This window comes from Crocodylus siamensis, chromosome 5, assembly GCF_052110815.1.
Source record: "Crocodylus siamensis isolate JL-2025a chromosome 5, ASM5211081v1, whole genome shotgun sequence".
Classification (NCBI taxonomy): domain Eukaryota; kingdom Metazoa; phylum Chordata; order Crocodylia; family Crocodylidae; genus Crocodylus; species Crocodylus siamensis.
In genome coordinates this window covers 206073007-206091043 of record NC_143399.1, presented here as the reverse complement: position 1 = coordinate 206091043, position 18037 = coordinate 206073007, and the positions used below count along the sequence as shown (strand labels likewise).

The 18037-nt window shown below is 50.4% G+C and overlaps 1 protein-coding gene across 1 annotated transcript; it reads left to right on the top strand.

Annotated features, from left to right (window-relative positions):
- The first annotated feature begins 1444 nt into the window (after positions 1–1444).
- Positions 1445–2299, top strand: LOC149865230 (GTPase IMAP family member 4-like). Its single transcript, XM_090049831.1, is given in 1 exon segment — positions 1445–2299. A coding segment is annotated over 1 exon segment (855 nt).
- Positions 2300–18037: the final 15738 nt, after the last annotated feature.

The following is an 18037-nucleotide window of genomic DNA, read 5'->3' as shown; positions in this document are numbered from 1 at the left end:
TGGCACTTGCAGCAGAAACAAATATTTTTGTGAAAGTCATGGGGTATGTGACAGTATTTGCACAATAGCTGCAAAGTAAAGTCCATTTTCTCACAAAACTTTTAATTTGTTAAATTTCATATGACCAAGATGATTAATTATATATTATATGTCCCTAATCTATCAACAACACTCATCCTAGGGGTACTGCAGCTCTCCTCAAATAAACACTAAGCATACATAAGGGCCTCTGTATTCCTTATTGGATGCCAAGTGATTTTTGCACTTGGGAATTTTTCTTTTAGCAGTTAATTTTCTTTAGTGTTTCTAGGTGAAATAAAGCTGGTTTGGTGCAGATATCCCAAGGAAGTATGCAGGACTGGCTGCAGGAGAGAAATGAAGAAACTCTTCAGGGTAAGAAACCAGCACCTGTTTACACATAACTGGGGCAGCTAGTAGTGATTTTAAGGATGACTAGTTGTAACCCTACCCGCTTTGCACTTTCCCTTATAAAAAGGTCCTTGTAGCAGCTGGCTCTTGCACGATGATGGTTTGCATCAGGTTGCTGATGTGGCAAGAGCAAAGTGCTCAGACAACTGAAATACTCTTTCTTCTTTCCATACAAGTTCCCTAGGGGCAGTTGCATAATCAGCCATTGAAGCCACCACTGCCCCTCTCCTGATTACATTTCCCAGGATGATTTGGGCAGCCTGTCAAAATAATAACTGAGCATGAGCTGCCTAGATCATGTTCCACACCATCGCCACCACCGCAACCTCCCTTCAGACTGCACTGGAGCTGCCCGCAGAGCTGTAGTGCTGGGCTGGGGGGAGCTGAGCTGAGCAGGGCTGGGCCAATGTTCACATGATGGGATTAGGGAGGAGGTCTGGTAAAGGTTTGGGTTTGGGTTTTTTAACTACTTAGTCCCTTGGACTCTAAGGGCTGTAGGTGGGTACTAGGGCAGGAAGAATAAACCAGGTATTCTCTGGGCCATCTTCCCACAGCCAGTGCACAGTTATGTGGAAATGCATTTCAGTTCTAGTCTTGGGTCTCTGGTGACTGGAGACTGCAGCAAATGCAAACCTGGGGGCTCTGTTTTGGGAACAGCATGTGCTGGTGACTTGGAAGTGATCTTCAGCCCCTGGCAGCTTGTGGTCTCCATCTCTATCTTAATTAGTTAGTCTATAAAGGTGTGTATCTACCTTACCTTTGACTCACTGCTGACAACCACCGCTAACTATCTTGCTGTGACTTGGACAAGGCCAACAGCCTTACCTCACTTTCAAAATAAGTCCAAATTTAGTAACTGAATGTGCCCCTTAGTCCTGAAGTGTGTTATTTTAAAGCAAGTTAATTAAAATATGTTTGTTACCATTAAGTGTAGACATTAAAAGCCACCCATCTCTGTATTTCCTGTGCCATGCACTGATGTGACAGCTAAATTGGTCTCCAACAGACCCAAGAAATGGTGGATGATACACAGTGGACTCAGCTGAGGATTGTTCTAGTTGGCAAAACCGGTGCAGGGAAAAGTGCCACAGGAAACACCATCCTTGGTCAGAAAATGTTTGAGTCTGGTCTTTCAGCAAAGTCGGTCACCCAGGCATGCAGCAAGAAGGAAAGGCTCTGGAGACAGAAGAAAGTTGTTGTCGTCGATACCCCTGGCATTTTCGACACAGATAAACCTGCAGAGGAAATTTATGGTGAGATCAGCCACTGTATCTTGGTTTCCTCCCCAGGCCCTCATGCTATAGTGCTGGTGGTGCCACTGCGCTGCTACACCATGGAAGAATGAGAAGCAGTGCGAAGAATACAAAATATTTTTGGAGACAAAGCCCTGAGATACATGATCCTGCTGTTCAACCACAAAGACGATCTGGACGATGCTGGCCTGGAAGAATATTTAATGGAGTCAGAAGGGGCTGGCATTCAGGAGCTGCTCAGAAGGTCTGGACATTATTGTGTGTTCAACAACTGAGCCACTGGACAGGAGCAAGAGACCCAGGTCAGTGACCTGCTGCTGCTGATAGAGAAGACAGTGCGGGAGAACGGTGGCACGTGCTTCACGAATGAGAAGTATGAATTTGCTGAGAAAAAGCTTCAGGAGGAAATGAAGCATCTGAAGAGAAGGTATGCAGAGGAGCAAGAAATGAAGATAAAACAGATGCAGTTGGATCACCAAAAGGAAATGCAAATGCTAAAAGAAGAACTCCAGGCAAAAGAAGGAGAAATCAAACTATTGCGTGTTAAAAATGAAGCCTTGCAAGAGCTGAGAGGCCTGGAACCAAAGCAGCAGCAGGAGGTAGAAGAAGAAGTATAGGAAGAGGAGGTAGAAGAGGGAGTATAGGAAGAATCTAGAAGAGGCCAGGAAAGAAGCGGAGGGGGGCCAGTATTAGAAGTGATCCAGAAAGCATTTGTGTTTCTAATGCAAGTAATTAGGAAGTGGTTTTAGGACTGAAGTGCATTTATGCCTCTCTGTCCTGGGCTTTGATGCTGCATGTTAGAAAATTTAAATACAGCTCTTCTCTCCTGTTCTTAGCTTTGGGCCACTAAGTGAAACTCTCTGGGATCCAGTACAAACATATAAACCATATTCTATTTAATGTGTAGCAGCATTTAAAAAATGGACACACCTGAAAGACTGGAGAGAGCTGCCTGGCCGAGAGAGAGAGTTCGTCCCAGCAGGGACACTGTAGGCTCTCAGGGCAAGTGAAGCTCTTTGGAGGCAGCCCTGTTGGAAATGGGAGGGGTGATGTAACCCTAGCAAAGTTTTGAAAGAGAGCCATTAGGAAAAGCCTGGGAAGAGCTCTGGGCTGGGATTGGCTGAGACGCTTGGATAAAAGTGGGGAGCAGTTTTCCTGCGGGAGGGAGAGAGAGCGAGAGCGAGAGAGAGTTTTCCCTGTTTTCCCTGAGGGGTGAGGGGCTCCAGGGGCAGGAAAAGCCCAGGGAGGGGCTGTGTTTGCCAGGCTGTGAGGTAGGAGAGTTGCTACAGCCTGCAGCTCAGACACTGCTCCCTGCTGAGCTGGAGAAGGGGGTGAAAGGCAGGGGAAGGCTGTCTTTGCAAGGACTGCAGAGAAGGAGCCGCTGCCTGATGCCCAGAGACCCCAGGAGCACGGAGTTGGATACCAGCACCAGGGAGTGTCCATAGACCATGTGCAGGGACACAGACTGTTCCGCTCCTTGAGACACCCCGCCAGGGGCAGTGTACATGGGATCCCCAGTACACCGTGTGCAAGTGTGTAAATAATTTCATAGAATCACAGAAGTCGGGTCAGAGGGACCTTGTAGATCTTCAAGTCTGACCCCCTGCCTGGGCAGGAGAAAAAAAACTGGGCTCAAATGATGCCAGCTAGGTAGGCATCAAGCCTCCTCTTCAAGACCCCCAGGGTAGGAGCCAGCACCACTTCCCTTGGAAGTTGGTTCCAGATCCTAGCCACCCTGAGTGGGAAGTATTTCTTACAGATGTCTAATCTAAACCTCCTCTCCAACAATTTATGGCCGTTATTCCTTGTTATGCCAGGGGGCGCTAGGGGAAACAGCGTCTCCCCCAAACCCTTCTGGTCCCCCCTAGTGAGTTTATAGATGGTCACCAGGTCCCCCCTCAGCCTTCTCTTGTGAAGGCTGAGCAGGTTCAGGTCCCGCAGTCTCTCATTGTAGGGTCTGCCCTGTAATCCTTGGATCATGCAGGTGGCCTCCTCTGGACCCTCTCCATGTTGTCTACATCCTTCCTGAAGTGGGGCACACAGAACTGGACGCAGTCCTCCAGCTGCGGCCTGACCAGTGCTGCATAGAGGGGGAGGATCACCTTCCTGGACCTGCTTGAGATGCATCTGTGGATGCAGGACAAGGTGCGGTTGGCCTTCCTGACCGCCTCCCCACACTGCCGGCCCATGTTCATCTTGGAGTCAATAATGACTCCCAAGATCCCTTTCTGGTTCCATGCTTTCAAGAAGGGAGTTTCCCATCTTATAAGTGTGCTGCTGGTTACTACTGCCCACGTGCAGCACCCTGCACTTGTCAGTGTTGAAGCGCATCCTGTTTTTGCTAGGCCACCCCTGCAACCTATCCAGGTCTTGCTGCAGTCTTTCCCTCCCTACTAGCATGCTCACCTCACCCCAAATTTTGGTATCATCAGAGAATTTAAAAAGGGTGCTTTTCACCCTGTCCTCTAAATCGCTGATAAAGACATTGAGCAGCGCGGGCCCAAGGACCGAGCCCTGGGGGACTCTGCTGCCCACTTCTACCCAGGTCGAATATGACCGATCCACCACCACCCTCTGAGTGCGACCCTTCAGCCAATCTGCAATCCATCTGACTGCGTAGGCATCAGTGCCACAGTTGCTAGCCCCAGTTCCATCTCACCTTGGCCTTCCTGACCGCCCCCCTGCATCCCCGAGCAACTGCAGTATAGTCCTCCCTGGTGATGGCCCCTCCCTTCCATTGGGTGTATGCCTCCCTTTTAGCAAGGAGACATTCCCGGATGCTTTTCATGAGCCATGGGGGCTTGTGTGCCCTCCTACTCCCTTTGATCCTCGTTGGGATTACCTCCCTTTGGGCTTGGAGGATCATCTCCTTAAGGAACGACCACTCTTCTTGGACACCTGACTCCCCTCCTTTCTGGGACTTTAGTGCTTGCCCGAGTATTCTCCTTAGCTCATTGAAGTCCACCCTCCTGAAATCTAGGGCTGCTGCCTTGCTGCCGGCCTTTGCCACCTTGCGCTGGATGGTGAATCCCAGCAGGTGATGATCGCTGTTGCCCAGGTGATCAAGCACCCGCAGCCTCCTCACCAGGTCATCACCCGTGGCCAGCACCAGGTACAACAAGGTGTCTCCCCAGTGGGGCTGTGCACCTTCTGGGTTCGATGGAGGTCCTGCATTCTGGCTAGGAACCTACGTGAGCGGTCAGACCTGGCTGACTGCTCTTCCCAGCAGATTCTGGAAAGTTCAGGTCCCCCATGATGACCATGTCCTTTGACCTAACTACCTTTGTGAGCTGACTTAAGAATTCCTGGTCTAGCTCTTCCCCTTGGTCGGGTGGTCTGTAGTAGACCCCCACCATTAAGTGTCTTTCCCCTCAACTGCCTTGTATCCTACCCCAGAGTACTTCAGTGTGCCCCTCCTCTGACTCTGTGGTAATTGAGGAGGATGTGTATTCCTCCTTAATGTAGAGTGGCACACCCCCACCTTTCCTCCCTGTCTTGTCCCTCCTGTACAGCCTATAGCCCTTGATATTCACTGCCGAGTCATGCGTTGGGTCCCACCACGTTTCAGTGATCCCCACTATGTCTGGGTTGGTGGCAAGTTCCTCCTGCTTGTTTCTCATACTATGAGCATTTGTGTAGAGGCATTTGAGGCCTCCTGTGCATGTATGTACTGGCCCCCTAATCTCAGCATTGTCCTGGCCCCTGTTGCTTCCCTGTGTGTATGTTCCACTCGTCGGTCTAGGCTGGGCTGTACTTGTGGGTGCTGCTTGGTTTAGTGGTCCAATACTTCTGCCCTCGTCTTCCCCTTCCCCCGACAAGCCTAGTTTAAAGCTCTCCAGAGGAGATCCACCAACCTAGAAGAGAACACACGCTTACCTTTAGGGGAAAGATGTAGCTCAACCCATCTGAGCATGTATCTCGTTGTGATGTGCGGGTCGTTGTCAAGGAAGCCAAAACCTGCCTCAAGACACCATTCCTGAAGCCGCCAGTTGGTCTCTCTGATGCATGTCTCATGTCGTCTTCCACGTCCCCTCACTGGTAGGACAGAGGAGAATACCACCTGTGCACCTATCTCCTTCAGCACGCCCCCAGAGCATGGTAGTCTGCTATCAGGTGGTCAGGGCTTCTCCTGGCCGCATCATTAGTACCCACATGGATTAGGACCATGGGGTAATAATCGGTGGGCTGGATCATGGCCTGGAACATCCCCTTCACGTCCTGAATCTTTGCTCCAGGTAGGCAGTAGAACCTCACGTGTCGAGGGGCCCTCTGTATCTCTCAGGATAGAGTCGCCTATGATGATCACTCAACGCTTTCTCCTCCGGGACTGCTTAGCTCCTTCGGCCTGTTTGGAACATGGAGAGTGTGGAGTTGCTTCCTCTCCTTCCTTCTCCTCCATTGTTGCCAGGGCCTCGTACCTGTCCTCCAGCCGGACTGGAGGAGCTGGTACTGCTGTGTTATGAGCAGCCCTGGTTCTGGAGGTGATTGTCGGACACTCTGCAGTGGAGGGCACCTCCTGATGTGCTTCTTCCTTGGGTGTGTGGCCCTGCAGGGAAAGGAAATAGCCATCAATTTCATCCTCCTCCTCCCTGATTCCCCTCAGCCTGCTAACCTCCTCCTTGAGCTCCCTTACCTGTGCCTCCAGGGCCCTAAGGCGGGTGTCTGCAGGACAGGTGTGGGGGTCCCCAATCCCTGCCCCCGCAGGCCTTGCTGGGCAACTCCACAGGCCAGGGGGTGGGGGGACGCCAGCGCCCCGTGGGCTCTGTCTGGGTGGAGGCCTCAGACAAGCCCCGGGAAAGCTGCATCCCCCAGGCAGGGGCCCTGGTAGCACTCTGCGTCAACACCATTATAGGAGTAGCTGCTTGTTTCTGGCTTAGTGCAGTGCCTTTGCCCTGCCCTAGCAGGAGTCTCCCTCCCGGCTCTTCCTGCTCGCCCGCCGGCGCGAATGCCGACGAGCTCTTACAGATCGTGCCTGTTTGCACACTCTGTTCACACAAGGGTTAGGTAAAGGGGCACATGTGTGTGTGGGACACACGTGTGCCTGGATCCCTTCTCCCCACACTGCTCCTGGCTCCCGGCTCCAGGTATGTGCTGCTTCTGAACTTTACCTATTGAGAATAGTATTTTTTCCCATTTAACCCAGAAATATCACAAACAATACTATAGTCTGTCATAGCTGGTGACCAATGTGAGATATCCTTGTCCTCGGAGAAGCAAGGGCAATTACAATTTCAGTGCAGTTTTAACAATTGGTCCAGAGTGTAACTTCATTCTACAGGGAGTACATTCCTTAAGGGCTTAAAAGTATAAAATATAAAATACAAAATGCCATGGTAATGACAAGATAGATGAAATATAAAAGTGCCCTGTGAGAAATATATAAAAATTCAATGTGAGGTAGTGAGGATCAAAGGTTACTGGGGACAGTGAGTGAGTTAGCATCAGGATATATTTAGTTGTTGCTGTGGATGTTTTAGTTCTTTTGTTTTCTTTAGTGACACTGAGCTTTAATGATATGTAGATGCTGTTTCTAGGTTTCTCCTACAGAAAGTCACTTCAGCTTTCTGGCTTGCTCTGAGCCTTGCCACACCCATGCAATGAGTTTGCTAGGTTTCTGACAATACTTAGAAGGAAAAGAAATGCACAAAATGGTGGTGGGGATGCAGGCAAGAAGGGGCTTCTGTTATATCCATGTCCAGAAGGGAAATGTACAAAGGGGGCTCTCCGCTACAAAAGCCTTGCCAGGTGTAGCCGGTAGGGCTGTGTGAAACGGCGCTCTTCTGTCTCGCCTTGAGTTCTGAGGTTTCCACAGAACGGCGTTCTGTTTCGAATTGCATTTTGATTTGAAACAGCTGTTCCGTTTTGCTTTGTTGAAACAGTGAGGCTGTTTGAAACGCTGTTTTGAAGTTTTGCTTGATCAGGCTAGGGGGCAGCTGGGCTGACTTCCCATCACTGATGCTAGATTGGACTGGGGGAGGGAAGACAGCCCAGCTCAGCTGCCTCCCCATCCCCTGCGCTAGATCAGGCCCCCGGCCCCGGTGATCTAGCACCAGGGATGGGGAGTCAGGCCAGCTGGGCTGACTCCCTGGCCCCAGCCTGATCTAGTCAAATGAAATGGCTGGCAAAATTTCACACAGCCCTAGTGTAGCAAAACCCCCAGTTTTTCTTTTTTTCTTTTTCTTTTACAATGCATTCCCTCCCCTTCCCCAGCCATTTCTGACTTTGTCTCTCCCTCTCTATTCCCTATAGATAAGTATAAGTGAGCTAAGACATAGGTTAAGCTTCAGCATTTTATTTTGGTAGCAAGTTGTATTTGTTTTGTTTTTTCTCCTTCTTTATATTGTATATGTAGCAGAGCACTAGGGTGCTCGCTACTGGTAATAGTAATAAGGGCAGCTGCCAATCTTTAGGGCAGCACAGGTGGGTTGCCAGGGCAACCAATTTGGTCAGCTGGCCAGAAGGGGGCAGGGCCTGGCCTTTATAAGCAGCCAGGCTGAGGCCAGAAGGCAGCTCCCCTTTGGCAGCCAGAGGAGTAGGAGCTCTGCAGCAGAGCAGAGCAGAGCAGAGCAGAGCAGAGCAGAGCAGAGCGTCTAGTGGTTAGGATGGTACAGGATAGAGAGAACCCTAAAGGAGGTATGATGGGGAGCCAGCATGGCAAAGAATTTATGTTATAGCCAGGAGGCTTATTTTGGGTTACAGCCGGTTGGCTTATGGTTTTGTGTTTTCTCTTTGGTTGTTAGTGTAATACCGGAGGACCGGGCGAGGCTGTAGGGGTTGGAGGAGGCCTCAGGGGAGCTCTCCAGTAGCGTGGGGGTTCCTGGTGCCCTAGGAGGGCACAACAATCTGGTGCCAGAGAAGGCACAGCAGTTTGGCACCGGGGTGGTGCTGTACTTAGGGTGTCTACACCCCAGCCCTGAGTAGATGGTATTTGGGGAAGCCCAGTGGGGCATATGACCCTGAGAAGGGGGACTTGGGAATCAGGTAAGGCGGGGGCCACCTGAGCCTGATGGTGAGAAGCCCGAGTCGGGAGTAAGACCCAGAAGGAGGGTCAGGGGTCAGGCATGGCTACGGCCACCTGAGCCCTGAGTGTGTGAAGCACGAGCAAGGCCCCAGTGCTGGCAGGGAAGCACGTGAAGCATGAGACGAGGCCCCAGTGTGGGCAGGGAAGGGCGAGAAGTGGGAGCATGGCCTCAGGGTGGGCGAACATATCGGGCAAGCCCCGGAAGGGAGGGCGAGCCTATTGAGGAGCCCTGGAGAGGGCAAGCTTATTGGGAAAGCCCAAAAGAGGGTGAGCTTATTGGGGGGAAGCCCCAGAAAGGGGTGAGCACATGGTGAAAGCCCAGGGAAGGCGAGTGCATGGTTAGAAAGCCAGGAGAGGGTGAGCACGCAGTTAGGAAGCCTGGAGAGGGTAAGCGTGCGAGCAAGCCCCTGGGGAGGGCGTGTACCGTGGAGAGGCCCCAGAAGGGACCAGTAAGTAGACAGGATAGACAAGAGAATGTCTGGAACACCTGAGAGGCTTGGGGCATGGTACTGGGGTGGAAGGAGCCACGTGACGCCCATAGGGTTGGGTGCACCAAGAACTAGCCGTATAGGACGAGAGCACTGGGTCCAAGGAGTTCAGTAAAGTCAGCTTCCCATCAATACTATAGAACCATCAAAGTCATGGTGGGTGAGATGAGGGTGGTAGAAGGGCAACTTGGCACGGTAGGGGCGCCAGGAGAGATCATGGCCGCTCCTGCGACCCTGCCCCGTGACAGTATAATTATGTTTATATTGATTTTTACTGTTCTATGTTACTGTTTTACTGGTGCTATAGGATTAGGCCTACATAGGTAAGTTAGCATAAGTCATGTCAAGTTTCCATTTTTTTTGTCAAGTCTCCATCTTGTCCCCATGCTCTGTTGTGTAACCTAGGACTCATGCCTACTTCTCCTTTGTAACTTGGTTTCTGAATGAATGGGGATGAATGAGGGTGCTTGAGAGACAATGGCAGTAGGTCTAAAAATAGCTCCCTCTGAATGACCGAACCATCAACACCAATACTTGGACCAATGACCCAGCCATTGAAACCACAGTCAGCATTCAAGAAACAAAAGATGAGACAACCCACCATTGTGCCAAGGTTGCACATGCTCAGTGAGAACATCTGGAACCCTCTGGAACAGGACTGACATTGCCTGGACATGCCCTCCCCATAGGAGATCATAGGTAGTCTGCCCCATAAAAAGGGGTAGTGAAGACTGACTCCTTGGGATACGCTCTCCATCTGGACCAGAACCATTCGACACCACCTATCCACCCAGAGTCCCTGCTGGCGACCCCTCTGGACAACACCTGCTGGACAAAGACCCCTTTACAGCCTGAATAGGTAGCTATCACCCCCACTCTCTCTTCAACCAAGGGCTTAAAATCTGTTTTTCTTTCCTACCTGGACTCCAACACTTCCACTGAGTTTTCTCCTGCTGCCATTGTGAGTGCCTTTGTGTGTGTGTGGGGAACCAATAACTTCATGGAGCGGTGTAGTGCATTGTCTGTTTAATAAACCTGTTATTTTGAAACCCCCAATTGGGTTTTTGTCTGTTTCCTAACTGTTTCCTCCTTGCCACCACTTATCTGCCCCCTGATCTCTCAGCTGTCTGCCTCAGTTTCCAGCCCCAAGCTCCCAGCTGTCTGCCTCTGGTTCCATTCTCAAGTTCCCAGCTTTATGCCTCTCTCTGTTTCCTGGCTGTCTGCTCCTTGCCACCAGACTTTTCCCCCTTTTAGCAGTGACCTTGAGTAACTCTGGAGCCACTTGATCTTAAGTAACCTGAAGCCTCAGTTTCTCAACCTGCTTCTCTGTAATCTACCGGTTCTAATCCCGGTTCCAGCAACTTTCACTCCTTACACTTTCTCTTTCACCTTAACATTCCCTCAGGTATCCCAAGTACCCCAAACTCACACATACATACTGTACCTTCCAAATTTGGAACTCACTGGTTTGTATGTGTAGGTGGGTGGTTTGTGTGTGAACTGGTGACTATATATACACACTCCGTACTCATTCACAGATCGCTAATTCATATATCACGCACACGATCGTGTGTGTGTGTGTGTGTGTGTGTGTATAGGACAATGCCCAATTCAGTCCCTGCTATGCACAGGCAACTACTAACAACTGAACAATCACAACAGCACTTGAAGTCAATTGGTTTCCTTAGGCCCTGATGTCCCCAGCTGACCCACAAAAAACAACAACAGTAACAACAATGGTACTTGAAGCCACTTGATTTCCTTGAGCCCTCCCACTCCCAATTGACCCACAACAACAATCTCAAATGCAGTCAACTAGACTGTAGGCAACCCTACCAAATATACAAGTCAACCCTACAAAAACAAGAAACACCTCAACAATAGCAGCACCAATGTTGATTCAATAGGTAACTTGTCAATGCACTCAATTTCAAAAACACACCAAAGGGTTACATACAAGAACACTAGCTCACTCAACTCATACTACACACTCCTGCTCACTCCCGCTAACAACCACAATATGTCCACATTCTCCACCAAATAAATGTTGACTTGATATGCTGTTAGACAGGAGGGCATGATACAAAATTATATACACACACACAAACTACACAAGCACTCTATGAGTTCATACACACATGCACATATACAAACACACACTTCCGTGGCTGTGTGTTAACACTAGGGGGAATTTGGGGTAACTTGGGCTCAAGGTTACTCAGGATCAAGGTGCTGGGGTTTCTTAGGATCACTCAATGCCCTGGGGTTACTCAGGTTTATCTGGTTCTGGGGTGGAAGTTATTGGGTCCCACACACACACAAACACTCACTCACACACCTATACAATTGGTAGCAGGAGAGGAAAGGCTAAATGGAGGGATTTGAGGTCCAGATATGTAGAGTCAGAGTTCAGGTCCCTTGCTTGGGGGAAGAAGGTGGATGATAGCTACCTATCCCAGGCTGAGAGTTTATCCTCAATGACCAGTAGGAGTCTTATTTTGCAAGGTGTTGTCCAGAGTGGGGTCGCTGGCAGGGCCTCTGGGTGGATAGGTGGTGTGGCGTGGTGCTGGTCCAGATGGAGAGAGTGTCCCAAGGAGGTCACACTCTACCACCCCGTGGGTCACCTGTGTCTCCTATGGGAAGGGCATGCCCAGGTAAGGGCCAATCCTGCTCAGATGTGTACGTGCATATCCAGGTGTCCTCATTGTCTGGTGGGATACAATGGTGAGGTTGCAGGTTTATGTAAGGTCTTTGTCTTCCAAATGTTGGGTTCCTGTAGGTTCTTTATCTTTTAAATGCTGGGTTTTGTCTCTGTTCCTGGGTGAGGTCTGTGGTCCCTGGGTGAGTCAATGCAAGGCAATGGTTGGGTCATTGAGTACATGGTCTAGTTGTTACTGGTTGTTCAGTAGAGGCCTGCTACCATTATGCCTCAAGCACCCCCATTCATTCCCATTTATTCAGGAACCAGTTTACATAGGAGGGGTAGGTATGAGTCACAGTTGCAACATATTGTATAGGGCAGGGGGCACAAGATGGAGGCTTGACATTACAAAATGGAAACTTGACATTACTTTGGTTAACTTTACAGACACAGACCTAAACCATACAATACCAATATAAAGCACTAAAAATCAATGCAAAAATGATAGGAATACCATATAATATAATATAAAACAGTAAAAATCAATACAAACATAACAGAACACTATTTACAATATAAAAAGGGGCCTATTACAATAATTGCAAACAAGAACTTAGCTTAGCTTACCTAGAACTAATTGTACTAACTTATAAGGGATAGAGAGGGCAGAGAGAAAGTCAGAAATAGTTGGGGAAGGGGAGGGAATGTATTATAAAATAAAAGAGAAAAACTGTGGGTTTTGCTACAGTGGTTGCAAGCAAGTGTCTTCTTGGGGAATCCATGACTGGAGATAGTGGTTGGGACAACTTCACAGATCAAAAAAATGAGGGTTGGAAGGGAGCTCAGGAGGTCACATGTGGTCCAACCCTCTGCTCCAAACAGGACCAGCCCCAACTACATCATCCTAGCCAAGGCTTTGTCTAGCCAGGTCTTAAAAAACTCCAAGGATGGAGACTCCACCACTTCTCTGGGGAGCCTGTTCCAGTGCCTTACTACCCTTCTCATGACAGATTGTTCTCCTAATATCCAACCTCAGCTTCCCTTGCTGCAACTTGAGCCCATTGCTCCTTGTTTTGTCATTGTTCTGGAAGGTTTAGGCTTGGAGAAAAATCCTGTGCCAAGAAGGTGGAGACAGCAGAGGATGCAGTAGCTCTGGGCTGCGTATCTGACTGGGAAAGTAGGCTGAGGAGGGCCAGGGAAGCAGACTGAGCCAGTGCAACTGAGGGGTGGAGGTAGCAAGGATGAGAGTGTTGAGGGGGAGGATGGTGGAGGCTATGAGAGAGAAAGGAGGGGATGATGACAGCCATGAGAAAGCAGCAGATGGAAAAAAATAGCGTTTGATGGTCCTGGACTGGGAAAGAGCAGAGGAGACCCCAGGCCAGGAGTCGCTGTGGTGCTGAGAATCGTCCTCAGCCAGGCAGCTGTGCAGTGCCTCTTCCCCATGTAGCCCCCAGCGAGCTGCTGCTGCGGCACTCCTTTCTCTTTCCCAGCTTAGTAAAGCTGCCTCTTTCACTCCTCTGGTATGTGCTGCTCCTCTGAGGCATCTCCCACCTCGAGCTCCATCTCAGAGTGATCTGGGTGCCTGAAGAGGTCAGGAAGATGGTGCTGCCCTTCAGGAAGGCCTATCAAGCCCCCCAAAGCTGCAGGAGCCCACCCCAGCCTGTTCCCTAGGAACAGGGAAGGACCATTCAGGTAGTAGATTGGGCACTTGACCTCCGGGGGGCTGAGCACCCTCAGATCTTGGCGCTGAGCTTCTTACACATGTGCTCCACATCCCAGAGGATCACAGACTCGGGGACAAATGGGGCTGGAAGGGACGTCGTCTAGTCTTACCCCTGCCTGAAGCGTGGGGATGAAGACTTATGAGAGCTGTGAGAACACAGGGAAATTCCTACAGTGTGTTTTCTTCAGGCCTGTTTCTTCACAGGGTGAACTTTGGTTTCCTCTAGCAATGGGCTCAAGCTGCAGCAAGGGAAGTTCAGGTTAGATATTAGGAAAAACTTCCTCACAAGGAGGGTAGTAAAGCATTGGAACAGGCTCCCCAGAGAGGTGGTGGGATCTATATCCTTGGAGGTTTTGAAGACCCGCCTGGACAAAGCCCTGGCTGGGATGATGTAGCTGGGGCTGGTCCTGCTCTGAGCAGGGGGTTGGACTAGATGTGACCTCCTGAGGTCTCTTCCAACCTTCGTTTTCTCTGATTCTACAGCACAAAGCAGTGTGTGGAAAGCTGCCATGCTCTGATTTCCCTGCCCATATTGGAGCACCAGAAAACTAGGATTTGCTTTAGCGTTGCCCTGCTGGTCCTGCCGTGAACCTTTGTGTCCGTATGTTTGCATCTTCTGGGGAACTGCTTGCTGTTTTGGTTGCTTAGAACAGGATGTGGTGAAACCAGCCAAGCTACACCCATCAGAAGCATCCGATTTCTGTTCAGGTTGTTTCTCAGAAATGACAGGGCTCTTTCACTTTCATGGAGGCTCCGCTTAGGTGCTGAGCTTGAGAGTCATCATGTTGTTTGCCCTGGGCTTGAATCACAGAAAACGAGGGTTGGAAGGGACCTGAGGAGGTCACATCTAGTCCAGCCCCCTGCTGCACCACCACCACCTCTCCGGGTAGCCTGTTCCAGCGCTTCACCACCCTCCTAGTTTTTCCTAATATTCAACCTAAACTTCCCTTGCTGCAACTGGAGCCCATTGCTCCTTGTTCTGTCATCTACCACTGCTGAGAACAGTCCAGCTCCATCCTCTTTGCCATCCCCTTGCAGGTAGTAACCACCCTTTGTAACCACCCGTCAGCATCTCAGCATCCTCAGTGGTGTTCTCAGTGGTGGCAGATGTGTGTGGGGCAGCACTGCCACCACTGGTTGTCGTTACTACTTGTCCATGTAGCATAGTAAGGTCCCTTGGGAGCTCCTTACAGGTCTTTCTACCTTCTGGCCAGTTTTGCTGTCACCAAGGAGAAGAGCTGTTATCTACGTGCCACATCCTAGAGTTTCAGGTGTGTTTTTGGAGGGGCCTCAGAACGTAAGGCACCATGAAGACCAGAACCAAGACCATGCATTAACCTGTACCATCCAGACACAGTCAGGATACCTGGGTGTGATAAACCTTAGGGTCTTATACAGTTAAAGAGACAGCATGCTGCATGATGGGCCTCTTGCTTCTCAAGAGCTGACAGCATCCTGCTCAGGTGCCCAGTACGGCCCTAGTCCCATCAGAAGGAGATCAATGAGGTCAACTCATTGCTCTCAGGGATGGTACAATGCATCGGTGAAGGACCCAGCTTTGCAGACTGACTTACCTAACGTATTAGGTAAGGGGGTAGGACAGGTCACTCTGTGTCTGCAAACACCTCCTTGTGTCCCTCTGATGACCAGCATAGTCACTGTTTTGCTCAGGTTAACTTCAACCAGGTTTTGGTTCCTGAGCAGATGGGGTGGCAATGAGTGACACTGACCCTACTGCATGTGAGGAAGCACAAATAGAGCTGTGTGTCCACTGCCAGGTCTTGGCATCCGAGGGCACAGGGTCTCACCAGTTTACTAACTGGTTGTATATTCAACCCGTTGGAGAGAGTCTGGATCTCTGGGACACTCACTCTGGGTGAGAGCAACAGAGATTCACGGCTCTAGGATGCAGGAGTGTATCCCTTCAGGAAACACTCAGACCACATCAGTCAGAGGCCCAAACTCCTCCATCGGTGTCAGAATATCACTAACTGTAACCTGCCTGCCGGGTGTTGATGGTAGCAGCGAGAGCAGAGGCAAAATCTCTGGGCATCCTTAACTGTGGAAATGAACAGAGGCTCTGGCTCAAGTTCTCCCTCAGGGTCTTATTCCTATTTCAGCCAGGGGAAAAAAGAAGTAGCTCCCTGGCAGGGGCAGCTGCTGATCTGTTTCGCTTCTGAGCACCCAATTCTGGTCTCAGGACCACTGAGGCAAGTGTATTCACCTTTGCTACTAGCTTCCAATCCACCTGGTAGAGACATGGCTGTAGCTGTGCTTTCCACAGGTGTAGCACAGCAGGATCATGGTGTTCATGGTCCCTAAAAGTCAAAGTAGAACAATATGGGTCTGTGTACATGCTGGGTGGAACATAACAGGAAACCTCAGATCTTGAAAGCACTATGAACTATAGATGAGAAGTGTGCCTGGAGGCAACTTTCTGAGCGGGTTAGTAAACCTCAGAAAAACAGTCATCAGAAGGCTATGAGACTGTGGCCATGGCCTGTCCCTGCAAGAGCTGATGCAGTGTGAAAGTGGCCTGGGCTTCTCACTCTTTCTGGATGTTTCTCAAGTCTGGCTTCCTCCTGCACCACTCCACACACACTGCTCTCATCAGCATCCCTAACGACCAGCTCTGGGCAAACCTCGGGGGCATTACTTGATCATCATCTGATTTAACATCTCTCTTTCTGCCTAGAGTCAAGATTGCACCTACTTCAGTGACACTGCATCCTTGCAACTATGGCTTGGTCCCCATGGTTTCTCCTCTCTGCTTCTTCCTCCTCCTGCTCTCTCATGCCGTATAGTGGTCCACTCACCCTGAGCACCCTCATCCACTCCCATGGCTCCCCTTCTGCACATATGTCAATGCCTCACAGATCTTCCCTTCCCCTATCATCTAATCATGCATCCCCACTTCTGTGCAGGATTTCCCAGATATGCTATCATAAGCTTCCTTTAGCCAATAAAGACAAGACCCTTTTAAGGCACTCATAATCTCCTCTCTTGACTGGCCAACTAGCACAATGTCTACTTTGTGGAACATCTGCTGTTCTTGAACTTTGGGTTTGGTTGGAAACAGAATGAATCTATCTACCTATCTATCTATCTATCTATCTATCTATCTATCATAGCATTATAGAAAATGAGGGTTGGAGGGGACCTCAGGAAGTTACATCCAGTCCAACCAGAGGAAGTTGGACGGGCATCTGGCTGGGGTCATCTGAACCTAGCACTCTTTCCTGTCTATGCAGGGGGTCAGACTCGATGATCTATTGAGGTCCCTTCCAACCCTATCATCTATGAATCTATGAAAACCCCCTGCTCCAAGCAGGACCAGCCCCCAACTACATCATCCCAGCCAAGACTTTGTCTGTCTGAGTCTTACACACCTCCAAGGATGGAGAGTCCATAGCCTCTCTCATGGGCTGCCTTAGTCTGGTGGGACACATGTCCCTCCTGTGACCAGTCCTGCCGACCCGGTTGCAGGGAGTCCCCGCGTGGCCAGTCTCACTGCCTGTTGAGGGGGATCCCCTGTGGCTGATCCCACAATGACTGATCACTGTGGCCAATTGCTGCAGCCACTTCTGGGAGTGGCTGCAGTAATCAGCTGGCACTTGGAGGGGGGCACCAGCGCTCCCACCTCCGCCACCCCCTGCTCATCACCTAAGTGGTGAGTGTAGCTGGTCAGGGGATTTCATAGTTTCATAGTTTCTAGGGTCGGAAGGGACCTGAGGAGATCATCGAGTCTGACCCCCCGCCATGGCAGGAAAGAGTACTGGGGTCAAACAACCCCAGTAAGGTGAACATCTAACCTCCTCTTAAAGCCCCCCAGGGTAGGGGCCAGCACCACTTCTCTTGGAAGTCAGTTCCAGATCCTAGCCGCCCTGACTGTAAAGTAGCGCCTCCTGATATCTAGCCTAAACCTACCCTCTGCCGGCTTGTGACCGTTATTCCTGGTCACTCCTGGCGGTGCTTGAGGGAACACGGACTTCCCCAATGCCTGCTGGTCCCCTCGGACTAGTTTGTAACAGGCCACTAGATCCCCCTCAGCCTTCTCAGAGGTCATAGCTAGTCCAAAACCCTGTCTGATTGCCGCCTGTCCCTGTCCTCCATTGTGCCCACTTCTCCCCACATGCTGTCGACATCCCTCTTTTAGTGCGGCGCCCAGAACTGGATGCAGTACTCCAGCTGCGGCCTGACCAGTGCCACATAGAGGGGGAGGATCACCTCCCTGGCCCTGCTCGAGATGCATCTGTGGATGCATGACAAGGTGCGGTTGGCCTTCCTAACTGCCTCCCCACACTGCCGGCCCATGTTCATCTTGGAGTCAATGATGACCCCAAGATCCTTTTCCACCTCTGTGCTAACAAGAGGGGAGTTCCCCAGCCTGTAGGTATGGTGCCAGTTATTCCTCCCCAGGTGCATCACCTTGCTCTTGTCTGTGTTGAATCCCATCCTATTCTCATCCACCCACCCCTGTAA